The 13,566-nt window shown below is 48.6% G+C and overlaps 1 protein-coding gene across 2 annotated transcripts in view; it reads left to right on the forward strand.

The window, feature by feature from the left end:
• Window positions 1-602: 602 nt before the first annotated feature.
• The window catches only part of PHC2 (polyhomeotic homolog 2), a 76,916-nt gene continuing 63,952 nt past the window's right edge, over window positions 603-13,566 (forward strand). The window contains exons 1-2 of one of the 2 annotated variants that reach the window (XM_040327001.1): window positions 603-808; window positions 7,493-7,595. In XM_040327001.1, coding sequence (XP_040182935.1) covers window positions 7,524-7,595 — 72 coding nt within the window. In that variant the 5' untranslated portion in view covers window positions 603-808; window positions 7,493-7,523. The remainder of the gene's footprint in view (window positions 809-7,492; window positions 7,596-13,566) is intronic. The other variant, XM_040327002.1, reaches the window with a different exon arrangement.

Genomic DNA, 13,566 nt, shown 5'->3' on the forward strand with positions numbered 1-13,566 from the left:
AGGAGGAGGACCATCGTCAGGACCAATGTTTGGAGGAGGGATCGTCAGGACCAATGTTTGGAGGAGGGATCGCCAGGACCAATGTTTGGAGGAGGGACCAATGTTTGGAGGAGGGACCAATGTTTGGAGGAGGGATCGCCAGGACCAATGTTTGGAGGAGAAGGACCATCATCAGGACCAATGTTTGGAGGAGGAGGACCATCGTCAGGACCAATGTTTGGAGGAGGGATCGTCAGGACCAATGTTTGGAGGAGGGATCGCCAGGACCAATGTTTGGAGGAGGGACCAATGTTTGGAGGAGGGACCAATGTTTGGAGGAGGGATCGCCAGGACCAATGTTTGGAGGAGGGGTCGCCAGGACCAATGTTTGGAGGAGGGGCTGTGCTGGTTTTGGGTTGTCCTGCACAGAATTGTGGGGGTTGGCTCTGTGGGTGAGTCTGGAGGAGGATCCTCTGTAAAGGACACAGAGTGATGATGTCATACTGAGCTGTGAGTGAGGAGGAAGGGAAAGAGGAACCAATCAGATGTAAGGAGTGTAGATGTAATATCTGGGATGTGATTGGTCTATGTATTGATGGGGGAGGGGAGGGGGTTACATGATGGAGGATGAAAGCAATGACAGGCCGGCTCTATGTCTCTGATCTACACAGCGCACCCTGATTGGCTGTTGCCGAGCAACATGATAATGATGTGGAAGTGAGGCTGATCTTCCCTCGCAGTGTGTAGATGAGATTGCAGGATGGCGGCGGAGGAAGGGAAGCCGAACAAAAGGCTGCTGGAGGTGGGGAGCCGGGAGATCCTCTGACTGGTAAGAGCCGCCATTCATCCCCTCCCCCTCCTCCACCAGCACTGATCATTGTGTGCCGTACCCACCTATGGGGGCCAGAGAGGAGAGACCGCACTGACACCCCACTGACCCCCCGCTGACTGCCTGACACCCCGCTGACTGCCTGACACCCCGCTGACTGCACTGACACCCCCAATGACTGCACTGACACCCCGCTGACTGCACTGACACCCCCAATGACTGCACTGACACCCCGCTGACTGCCTGACACCCCGCTGACTGCACTGACACCCCGCTGACTGCACTGACTGCACTGACACCCCACTGACTGCACTGACACCCCGCTGACTGCACTGACACCCCGCTGACTGCACTGACACCCCCACTGACTGCCTGACACCCCCACTGACTGCCTGACACCCCGCTGACTGCCTGACACCCCCACTGACTGCCTGACACCCCGCTGACTGCCTGACACCCCCACTGACTGCCTGACACCCCCACTGACTGCACTGACACCCCGCTGACTGCACTGACTGCACTGACACCCCACTGACTGCACTGACACCCCACTGACTGCACTGACACCCCACTGACTGCCTGACACCCCCACTGACTGCACTGACACCCCGCTGACTGCACTGACACCCCGCTGACTGCACTGACACCCCCAATGACTGCACTGACACCCCGCTGACTGCACTGACACCCCCAATGACTGCACTGACACCCCGCTGACTGCACTGACTGCACTGACACCCCACTGACTGCACTGACACCCCACTGACTGCCTGACACCCCCACTGACTACACTGACACCCCCACTGACCGCACTGACACCCCCACTGACCACACTGACACCCCCACTGACCGCACTGACACCCCACATCACTGTCTTATCCTTCAAGATGTGCCATACCGACCTATGGAGGCCAGAGAGGAGAGACCGCGCTGACACCCCACTGACACCCCGCTGACTGCCTGACACCCCGCTGACTGCCTGACACCCCGCTGACTGCCTGACACCCCCACTGACTGCCTGACACCCCGCTGACTGCCTGACACCCCCACTGACTGCCTGACACCCCACTGACCGCACTGACACCCCGCTGACTGCGCTGACACCCCACTGACTACGCTGACTGCACTGACACCCCGCTGACTGCACTGGCACCCCCGCTGACTGCACTGGCACCCCCACTGACTGCACTGACACCCTGCTTCTCTCCTTATTAATGTGTAATGATTAGAGATGTCCTGTACTGACCTGTGATGAACAGAGAAGAGGGATCAGGTGATGCTCCGGGGTATAAGGGGGGCATCTGGGTACAGAGATAAGGTGACAACTCTTCCTGGCCTGACACTGCACATCATTACTTCCTGTATATGTATGAACTCTGCACAGTACTACTTCTCCTGTCCTGTATGTCGGGTGTAATTCTCGGTATCTCTTCTTATTCTGTATGTATGGACTCTGCACAGTACTACTTCTCCTGTCCTGTATGTCGGGTGTAATTCTCGGTATCTCCTCTTATCCTGTATGTATGGACTCTGCACAGTACTACTTCTCCTGTCCTGTATGTCGGGTGTAATTCTCGGTATCTCCTCTTATTCTGTATGTATGGACTCTGCACAGTACTACTTCTCCTGTCCTGTATGTCGGGTGTAATTCTCGGTATCTCTTCTTATTCTGTATGTATGGACTCTGCACAGTACTACTTCTCCTGTCCTGTATGTCGGGTGTAATTCTCGGTATCTCTTCTTATTCTGTATGTATGGACTCTGCACAGTACTACTTCTCTTGTCCTGTATGTCGGGTGTAATTCTCGGTATCTCCTCTTATTCTGTATGTATGGGCTCTGCACAGTACTACTTCTCCTGTCCTGTATGTCGGGTGTAATTCTCGGTATCTCCTCTTATTCTGTATGTATGGACTCTGCACAGTACTACTTCTCCTGTCCTGTATGTCGGGTGTAATTCTCGGTATCTCCTCTTATCCTGTATGTATGGACTCTGCACAGTACTACTTCTCCTGTCCTGTATGTCGGGTGTAATTCTCGGTATCTCTTCTTATTCTGTATGTATGGACTCTGCACAGTACTACTTCTCTTGTCCTGTATGTCGGGTGTAATTCTCGGTATCTCCTCTTATTCTGTATGTATGGGCTCTGCACAGTACTACTTCTCCTGTCCTGTATGTCGGGTGTAATTCTCGGTATCTCCTCTTATTCTGTATGTATGGGCTCTGCACAGTACTACTTCTCCTGTCCTGTATGTCGGGTGTAATTCTCGGTATCTCTCCTTATTCTGTATGTATGAACTCTGCACAGTACTACTTCCCCTGTCCTGTATGTCGGGTGTAATTCTCGGAATCTCTCCTTATTCTGTATGTATGGACTCTGCACAGTACTACTTCCCCTGTCCTGTATGTCGGGTGTAATTCTCGGTATCTCTCCTTATTCTGTATGTATGGACTCTGCACAGTACTACTTCCCCTGTCCTGTATGTCGGGTGTAATTCTCGGTATCTCCTCTTATTCTGTATGTATGGACTCTGCACAGTACTACTTCTCCTGTCCTGTATGTCGTGTGTAGATCTCGGTATCTCCTCTTATTCTGTATGTACGGACTCTGCACAGTACTACTTCTCCTGTCCTGTATGTCGGGTGTAATTCTCGGTATCTCTCCTTATTCTGTATGTATGGACTCTGCACAGTACTACTTCCCCTGTCCTGTATGTCGGGTGTAATTCTCGGTATCTCTTCTTATTCTGTATGTATGGACTCTGCACAGTACTACTTCTCCTGTCCTGTATGTCGGGTGTAATTCTCGGTATCTCTTCTTATTCTGTATGTATGGGCTCTGCACAGTACTACTTCTCTTGTCCTGTATGTCAGGTGTAATTCTCGGTATCTCCTCTTATTCTGTATGTATGGACTCTGCACAGTACTACTTCTCTTGTCCTGTATGTCGGGTGTAATTCTCGGTATCTCCTCTTATTCTGTATGTATGGACTCTGCACAGTACCACTTCTCCTGTCCTGTATGTCGGGTGTAATTCTCGGTATCTCCTCTTATTCTGTATGTATGGACTCTGCACAGTACTACTTCTCCTGTCCTGTATGTCGGGTGTAATTCTCGGTATCTCTTCTTATTCTGTATGTATGGACTCTGCACAGTACTACTTCTCTTGTCCTGTATGTCGGGTGTAATTCTCGGTATCTCTCCTTATTCTGTATGTATGGGCTCTGCACAGTACTACTTCCCCTGTCCTGTATGTCGGGTGTAATTCTCGGTATCTCTCCTTATTCTGTATGTATGGACTCTGCACAGTACTACTTCTCCTGTCCTGTATGTCGGGTGTAATTCTCGGTATCTCTTCTTATTCTGTATGTATGGACTCTGCACAGTACTACTTCTCCTGTCCTGTATGTCGGGTGTAATTCTCGGTATCTCTCCTTATTCTGTATGTATGGACTCTGCACAGTACTACTTCTCCTGTCCTGTATGTCGTGTGTAGATCTCGGTATCTCCTCTTATTCTGTATGTATGGACTCTGCACAGTACTACTTCTCCTGTCCTGTATGTCGGGTGTAATTCTCGGTATCTCTTCTTATTCTGTATGTATGGACTCTGCACAGTACTACTTCTCCTGTCCTGTATGTCGGGTGTAATTCTCGGTATCTCTCCTTATTCTGTATGTATGGACTCTGCACAGTACTACTTCTCCTGTCCTGTATGTCGGGTGTAATTCTCGGTATCTCTTCTTATTCTGTATGTATGGACTCTGCACAGTACTACTTCCCCTGTCCTGTATGTCGGGTGTAATTCTCGGTATCTCTCCTTATTCTGTATGTATGGACTCTGCACAGTACTACTTCTCCTGTCCTGTATGTCGTGTGTAGATCTCGGTATCTCCTCTTATTCTGTATGTATGGACTCTGCACAGTACTACTTCTCCTGTCCTGTATGTCGGGTGTAATTCTCGGTATCTCTTCTTATTCTGTATGTATGGACTCTGCACAGTACTACTTCTCTTGTCCTGTATGTCGGGTGTAATTCTCGGTATCTCCTCTTATTCTGTATGTATGGACTCTGCACAGTACTACTTCTCCTGTCCTGTATGTCGGGTGTAATTCTCGGTATCTCTTCTTATTCTGTATGTATGGACTCTGCACAGTACTACTTCTCCTGTCCTGTATGTCGGGTGTAATTCTCGGTATCTCCTCTTATTCTGTATGTATGGGCTCTGCACAGTACTACTTCTCTTGTCCTGTATGTCAGGTGTAATTCTCGGTATCTCCTCTTATTCTGTATGTATGGACTCTGCACAGTACTACTTCTCTTGTCCTGTATGTCGGGTGTAATTCTCGGTATCTCCTCTTATTCTGTATGTATGGACTCTGCACAGTACCACTTCTCCTGTCCTGTATGTCGGGTGTAATTCTCGGTATCTCCTCTTATTCTGTATGTATGGACTCTGCACAGTACTACTTCTCCTGTCCTGTATGTCGGGTGTAATTCTCGGTATCTCTTCTTATTCTGTATGTATGGACTCTGCACAGTACTACTTCTCTTGTCCTGTATGTCGGGTGTAATTCTCGGTATCTCTCCTTATTCTGTATGTATGGGCTCTGCACAGTACTACTTCCCCTGTCCTGTATGTCGGGTGTAATTCTCGGTATCTCCTCTTATTCTGTATGTATGACTCTGCACAGTACCACTTCTCCTGTTCCTGTATGTCGGGTGTAATTCTCGGTATCTCCTCTTATTCTGTTTGTATGGACTCTGCACAGTACTACTTCTCTGTCTGTATGTCGGGTGTAATTCTCGGTATCTCTCTTATTCTGTATGTATGGACTCTGCACAGTACTACTTCCCCTGTCCTGTATGTCGGGTGTAATTCTCGTATCTCCTCTTATTCTGTATGTATGGACTCTGCACAGTACTACTTCTCCTGTCCTGTATGTCGGGTGTAATTCTCGTATCTCCTCTTATTCTGTATGTATGGACTCTGCACAGTACTACTTCTCCTGTCCTGTATGTCGGGTGTAATTCTCTGTATCTCTTCTTATTCTGTATGTATGGACTCTGCACAGTACTACTTCTCCTGTCCTGTATGTCGGGTGTAATTCTCGGTATCTCTTCTTATTCTGTATGTATGGACTCTGCACAGTACTACTTCTCCTGTCCTGTATGTCGGGTGTAATTCTCGGTATCTCTCTTATTCTGTATGTATGGACTCTGCACAGTACTACTTCTCCTGTCCTGTATGTCGGGTGTAATTCTCGGTATCTCCTCTTATTCTGTATGTATGGACTCTGCACAGTACTACTTCTCCTGTCCTGTATGTCGGGTGTAATTCTCGGTATCTCCTCTTATTCTGTATGTATGGACTCTGCACAGTACTACTTCTCCTGTCCTGTATGTCGGGTGTAATTCTCGGTATCTCCTCTTATTCTGTATGTATGGACTCTGCACAGTACTACTTCTCCTGTCCTGTATGTCGGGTGTAATTCTCGGTATCTCCTTATTCTGTATGTATGGACTCTGCACAGTACTACTTCTCCTGTCCTGTATGTCGGGTGTAGATTCTCGGTATCTCCTCTTATTCTGTATGTATGGACTCTGCACCAGTACTACTTCTCCTGTCCTGTATGTCGGGTGTAATTCTCGGTATCTCTCTTATTCTGTATGTATGGACTCTGCACAGTACTACTTCTCTTGTCCTGTAGTCGGGTGTAATTCTCTGGTATCTCCTCTTATTCTGTATGTATGGACTCTGCACAGTACCACTCTCCTGTCCCTGTATGTCGGGTGTAATTCTCGGTATCTCCTCTTATTCTGTATGTATGGACTCTGCACAGTACTACTTCCCCTGTCCTGTATGTCGGGTGTAATTCTCGGTATCTCTCCTTTTTCTGTATGTATGGACTCTGCACAGTACTACTTCTCCTGTCCTGTATGTCGGGTGTAATTCTCGGTATCTCTCCTTTTTCTGTATGTATGGACTCTGCACAGTACTACTTCTCCTGTCCTGTATGTCGGGTGTAATTCTCGGTATCTCTTCTTATTCTGTATGTACGGACTCTGCACAGTACTACTTCTCCTGTCCTGTATGTCGGGTGTAATTCTCGGTATCTCCTCTTATTCTGTATGTATGGACTCTGCACAGTACTACTTCTCCTGTCCTGTATGTCGGGTGTAATTCTCGGTATCTCCTCTTATTCTGTATGTATGGACTCTGCACAGTACTACTTCTCCTGTCCTGTATGTCGGGTGTAGATCTCGGTATCTCCTCTTATTCTGTATGTATGGACTCTGCACAGTACTACTTCTCCTGTCCTGTATGTCGGGTGTAATTCTCGGTATCTCCTCTTATTCTGTATGTATGGACTCTGCACAGTACTACTTCTCCTGTCCTGTATGTCGGGTGTAATTCTCAGTATCTCCTCTTATCCTGTATGTATGGACTCTGCACAGTACTACTTCTCCTGTCCTGTATGTCGGGTGTAATTCTCGGTATCTCTCCTTATTCTGTATGTATGGACTCTGCACAGTACTACTTCTCTTGTCCTGTATGTCGGGTGTAATTCTCAGTATCTCTCCTTATTCCGTATGTATGGACTCTGCACAGTACTACTTCTCCTGTCCTGTATGTCGGGTGTAATTCTCAGTATCTCTCAGTGTATATTGTTTGTGTCTCAGCAGGGACTGCCCCTCCCCCTCCGGTGCCAATATGGAGAACGAGGCATCAAACTCCAACTCGACCCTCAATCGCCAGACAACGAACGATCGTCAGACAGTCCAGGTACATGTATGGCGGGATTGGGGTACACCCCGGATTGTAGATTGTGGGGTGTCTCTGGGGATCTGTATACTGTGTATATATAGATGAGGCCGGAACACGGTGCTGTATACAGAGAGGGGGAAGTATTTGACCCCCTTAGTAGTTTGGGGAGGTTCCTCAGTAGTTGGGGGAGGTTCCTTAGTAGTTGGGGGAGGTTCCTTAGTAGTTGGGGGAGGCTCCTTAGTAGTTGGGGGAGGTTCCTTAGTAGTTGGGGGAGGTCCCTTAGTAGTTGGGGGAGGTTCCTTGTTGGGAAGCACAGAGGTCAGACGTTTCTTGTAGTTGGTGATCAGGTCTCCACACATCTCAGGAGGGATTGTCTCTTCTTTACAGATCTTCTCTAAATCTTTGAAGTCTCAGCTCCTCCTCCATACATTTTCTATGGGATTAAGGTCTGGAGACCGGCTAGGCCACTCCATCACCTTAATGTGCTTCTTCTTGAGCCCCTCCTTTGTATGTTTTGGGTCATTGTCATGCTGGAAGACCCGTCCATGACCCATCTTCAGTGTTCTGTCTGAGGGAAGGAGGTTCTTATCCGAGATCTTACAATACGTGGCCCCGCTCATTGGCCCCTCAATGCGGCAAAGTCTGCCTGGACCTTTATCAGAGGAACCCCCCAAATCCTCATGTTTCCCCCCTCCCCCGTGTGACTGTAGGGATGGAGTTCTTGCGGTCATAGTCACCATTCTTCTTCCTCCAAACACGGCGAGTCCCCCTCCTCAGGAAGACACATGTACAGTCCTGCCAATGAACATCTAAATGATTCAGAGAAGATCGGGGGAAAGTTCTGAGGTCAGATGAGACCAAAATTCATCTCTTTGGTATGAACTCGACTGTAACGGAACTATGAACTATTCTGCCTACAGAGGACTGCATGACTGGTTACTGAGCTCAAAGGGTTCATTGTAGAGGGACTTTTCACTGCTAAATGCTAATTGACGCTCTGTTGTGTATTACCAGTTAACAGCCTCCTGTCAGGTGTATGCTAACGTGATGATGTGTGAGAGTGTATTGTTCTAAAGGTTAATTGAATTCTATTGAGAAAGGAATGTGCCCGGCCAGGTCATGTTAAGTAGTTCTCGGTGCCGGAACGTCTAGAGACTGATTGATTCAAGGAGATCATTGTGTTTGAGTTCTGGTAATAAAGAAATGTTTATAATTAGCTCAAAGAAGGTGATTGAAGCTTCCCCACGGTGTGATGTGTGGGTGGGGACAGTTTGATTGTTCATGTGCCTTGAATACTGTATAAAATCTCAGAGTGAACCATTAAAAAGTCAGTCCTGCTTGACTCTGCAAACGTAGCCCGTCTCGTTTCTTGAAAGGGCGTTCGATGGGATATACCGGCGGTACCTGCATATCACAGCTTGCCAGGGAAAAGGACTTCTCCAATGGCTGATACCCTCTCACTAGCCCGGGTAGCCGTTACATTGGTTGGCAGCGGTGGGATGGTCCTTTTATCCAAAGAGCAAGTGCTGAATGGAGTCGCAGTACGCCAGGCTGAAAAGATCCACACTAAAAGATTTATTAGAGAGTCGTGGTAGGAGCGCCAGCAACAGACCACGGAGGGAGCTGATAGCTGAACTGCTGGAGCTGGACGAAATGGATGGATCCATGGAAGGAACGGAGCCCCTTGCACCGGTCAGCGAAGAAGATGTAATTACTGGGATTGTACAGCGGAGATTATCCTTGTATCCAGAAACGTCCGTGGAACTAATCAACCAGCTGTTCCGGGAAGCAAGGGAAGAGATACAAACGAAGAGGGGACAAGAACTGGAACTGGTAAGAGCGAGACAGCCCATTACACCTGCAGTTCCTACCCCCCCACCTGCTGCTACAGGAAAGAAAATACCGTTCACTGCATTTAAAGCTTTTGTAGAAAGTGAGGAGGAAATCGATGGATATTTGGCGGACTTTGAGAGGCAGTGCTCACTACACCAGGTACCACCAGACCAATGGGTCACTATTTTGTCGGGGAAATTGTCGGGCAAAGCCAATGAAGCCTTTCGGGCTCTCGCCCCAGAGGATATTTTACAATATCAGCAAGTTAAAAAGGCGCTGCTAACCCGATATGCCGTAACGCCAGAAGCCTACCGCCGGCGCTTCCGGGAGTCCAAGAAGAAGGCTGTGGACTCCCACATGGAATGGGCCAACCAGTTACAAAGGGTGGCATCCCTTTGGGTGCAAGGCCAACACCGGGGAGGAAGTAGCTCAGCTAGCAGATGAGTACGCGGAGACAAGGAAAGTAAGCCAGGGTACTACGCGGCTGGCTCAGAAGGTAGAACCGCGTACTCCAACCGTCACCCCACGCCCAGAGTTTCGGGCTCCAGTCCCACCACGTCCTCAGGGGCCTAGCAACTACCCCCGGGATTCGCCTAGGGTGACGTGCCATCACTGCAGCGACACGGGACATATTGCTCGTTATTGCCCTTTGAGAGCTACAAATAACAACTGGAAACGCACAACACCCAACACAGAGGTCACTCCATCACGTCCCTCTGCGTCCCACTGCCTGGAGACCGAGGGGGGCCCTGAGGAATGTCTGGGAATTTGGTATGAGGCAGACCCAATACAAGCGGCCTCTCCGGATAACCGTCAGCATCATCGTCAGGAGGTACGGGTGAATGGACAAGTAGCACAAGGCCTAAGAGATTCCGGGACTACTATCACTCTGATTCAAAAACATCTGGTAAAGCCAGAGAACGTGTCCACTCGCACAGTTGCCGTCCGGGTCGCAGGGGGTGCTGTATTTCGCGTACCCACCACCCGGGTGCACTTAGACTGGGGAGCCGGGTCAGGAAAGACCACAGTTGGTATCATGGACAACCTACCTGCCGAGGTGGTGCTGGGCAACGACATTGGCCCTCTGACTTCGGCTTATTTACCTACACCTGCTGCTGTTTGTCCCGTGGCCACCCGCGTTGCTGGAATCAACTCGCTTGCTGCTGAGACCTGGGTAAGACTACCTTCCCCGACATGTACTGTAGATCCGGCACAATATCACAGTCTAAAATGGGAATGTGACAAGTTGGCCAGTGAGAAATCAGAGATGCAACGACACTATGTCATGTATTATGAGATGTCCCGTGGCTTGAACATTGAAATGCACAAACAGGCGGAAATTGTCAAAAGATTAAATGGGATTTGCATCCAGGTGGTGCCGTATCTGTCCCAAGAGCATCAGCAACAGGTTTTGGGAGCCATTGAGAGAGCAAAGCAAGTGACTGTTCCAGAACTGAATTCTATTATTCACCTTCACCATCAGCTACCAACCTGGTAAGCCAATGGGAAGGCCGACGGACTGTCCAGGCAAACGGAACTTTTACCTTAACAGCAGACCGGACATCCCCAAGTTGACCCGAAAAGGATCAATCCGGGTCTGCCGGAGTGTTCCACAAAAGGGGAGTAGTGTAACGGACCTATGAACTATTCTGCCTACAGAGGACTGCATGACTGGTTACTGAGCTCAAAGGGTTAATTGTAGAGGGACTTTTTCACTGCTAAATGCTAATTGACGCTCTGTTGTGTATTACCAGTTAACAGCCTCCTGCCAGGTTTATGCTAACGTGATGATCTGTGAGTGTGTATTGTTCTAAAGGTTAATTGAATTCTATTGAGAAAGGAATGTGCCCGGCCAGGTCATGTTAAGTAGATCTCGGTGCCGGAACGTCTAGAGACTGATTGATTCAAGGAGATCATTGTGTTTGAGTTCTGGTAATAAAGAAATGTTTATAATTAGCTCAAAGAAGGTGATTGAAGCTTCCCCACGGTGTGATGTGTGGGTGGGGACAGTTTGATTGTTCATGTGCCTTGAATACTGTATAAAATCTCAGAGTGAACCATTAAAAATCAGTCCTGCTTGACTCTGCAAACGTAGCCCGTCTCGTTTCTTGAAAGGGTGTTCGATGGGATATACCGGCGGTACCTGCATATCGCAGCTTGCCAGGGAAAAGGACTTCTCCAACGGCTGAGACCCTCTCACTAGCCCGGGTAGCCGTTACATCGACTCTCCGTGTTTGGAGGAACTTGAGTACTAGATCCTTTCTAAAATGAGAATACAATTGTACATCAATGAGGGAGATATAAATAAAGACATATAATCTACATCGAGTATTTAACCAGCAAACAAAACTGTTTGTAGATACTCACACAGAAGAAAACACACAGACAGCGTGGATCGGTGGAGGGATCGGTGGAGGGATCGGTGGTAGGATCCTGGAAATATGGAGCTGACAGGTGCAGAGCCAGGCGAGCGAGCAATAGATTAGACCACCGTGTAACTACAAGGACCACCCATTCATAAACGGCCAGCATGGGATATGTAGAGAGAAGTCTCTAGAGAGGGTGTAAGATAAAAAGGATTGAAGGTAAATTCCTCATTGAGGCCTGGGGGTGAGGGGACCTTGAGGTCTAAAATTCACCTCAATACACCTGATGGGTGGGGGGATCTGCACTGATAATCAGAGCGGTGCTCACCTGTGCCCAAAAGTACCCACCTGCGATGCCAATCAGTGTGAGGAGGAAGTATTTAGGGATTGGGGTACACCCCGGATTGTGGGGTGTCTCCGGAGTCATGTATGAGGAGGAAGGATTGGGGTACACCCCTTATCGTAGATTGTGGGGTGTCTCCGGAGTCATGTATGAGGAGGAAGGATAGTGGGATAGGGGTACACCCCGGAATGTAGATTGTGGGGTGTCTCCGGAGTCATGTATGAGGAGGAAGGATAGTGGGATTGGGGTACACCCCGGATTGTAGATTGTGGGGTGTCTCCAGAGTCATGTATGAGGAGGAAGGATAGTGGGATTGGGGTACACCCCGGATTGTAGATTGTGGGGTGTCTCCGGAGTCATGTATGAGGAGGAAGGATAGTGGGATTGGGGTACACCCCGGATTGTAGATTGTGGGGTGTCTCCGGAGTCATGTATGAGGAGGAAGGATAGTGGGATTGGGGTACACCCCGGATTGTAGATTGTGGGGTGTCTCCGGAGTCATGTATGAGGAGTAGGGATGAGCTGAACACCCCCCCAGTTCGGTTTGCATCTGAACCTTTGAACGAACCGAACGTTTGCGCGAACTTTAGAACCCCATTGAAGTCTATGGGACTCGAATGTTCTAATTTTAAAGGCTAATATGCAAGTTATTGTCCAAAACGGGTTTGGGGACCCCGGTCTTGCCCCAGGGGACAAGTATCTTTTAAGAAAAAAAGTTTTAAAAACTGACGCTTTTTGGGGAGCAGCGATTTTAATGATGCTTAAAGTGAAATATTCCTTTAAATATCGTACCTGGGGGGTGTCTATAGTATGCCTGTGAAGTGGCGCGTGTTTCCCGTGTTTAAAACTGTCCCTGCACAAAATGAGATTACTATAAGAAAAAAGTCATTTAAGACTGCTTGCAGCTTTAATGTAATGTTTGGTCCCTGCAATATGGATGAAAATCATTCAGAAAAATGGCATGGGTTCCCCCCTACCCCCAGGTCATTACCAGCCCACTTTGGGTCTTGTATGAATATTAAGGGGAAAAGGAAAGGTGTTTTCTTGTGAAAAAGGAAAGGCGTGAGGCCCCCGGGCCCTATATACTCTGAACAGCAGTATACAGGCTGTGCAAACAAGACAGGGACTGTAGGTTTGTTGTTAAAGGGATTGTAAAGGTAAAAACTATTTTCCCTAAATGTCTTCCTTTCCCTCAGTGCAGTCCTCCTTCACTTACCTCAGTGCCGTCCTCCTTCACTTACCTCAGTGCCGTCCTCCTTCACTTACCTCAGTGCCGTCCTCCTTCACTTACCTCAGTGCCGTCCTCCTTCACTTACCTCAGTGTCGTCCTCCACTTACCTCAGTGCCGTCCTCCTTCACTTACCTCAGTGCCGTCCTCCTTCACTTACCTCAGTGCCGTCCTCCTTCACTTACCTCAGTGCAGTCCTCCTTCACTTACCTCAGTGCC

Source organism: Rana temporaria, chromosome 10 (assembly GCF_905171775.1).
Source record: "Rana temporaria chromosome 10, aRanTem1.1, whole genome shotgun sequence".
Classification (NCBI taxonomy): domain Eukaryota; kingdom Metazoa; phylum Chordata; class Amphibia; order Anura; family Ranidae; genus Rana; species Rana temporaria.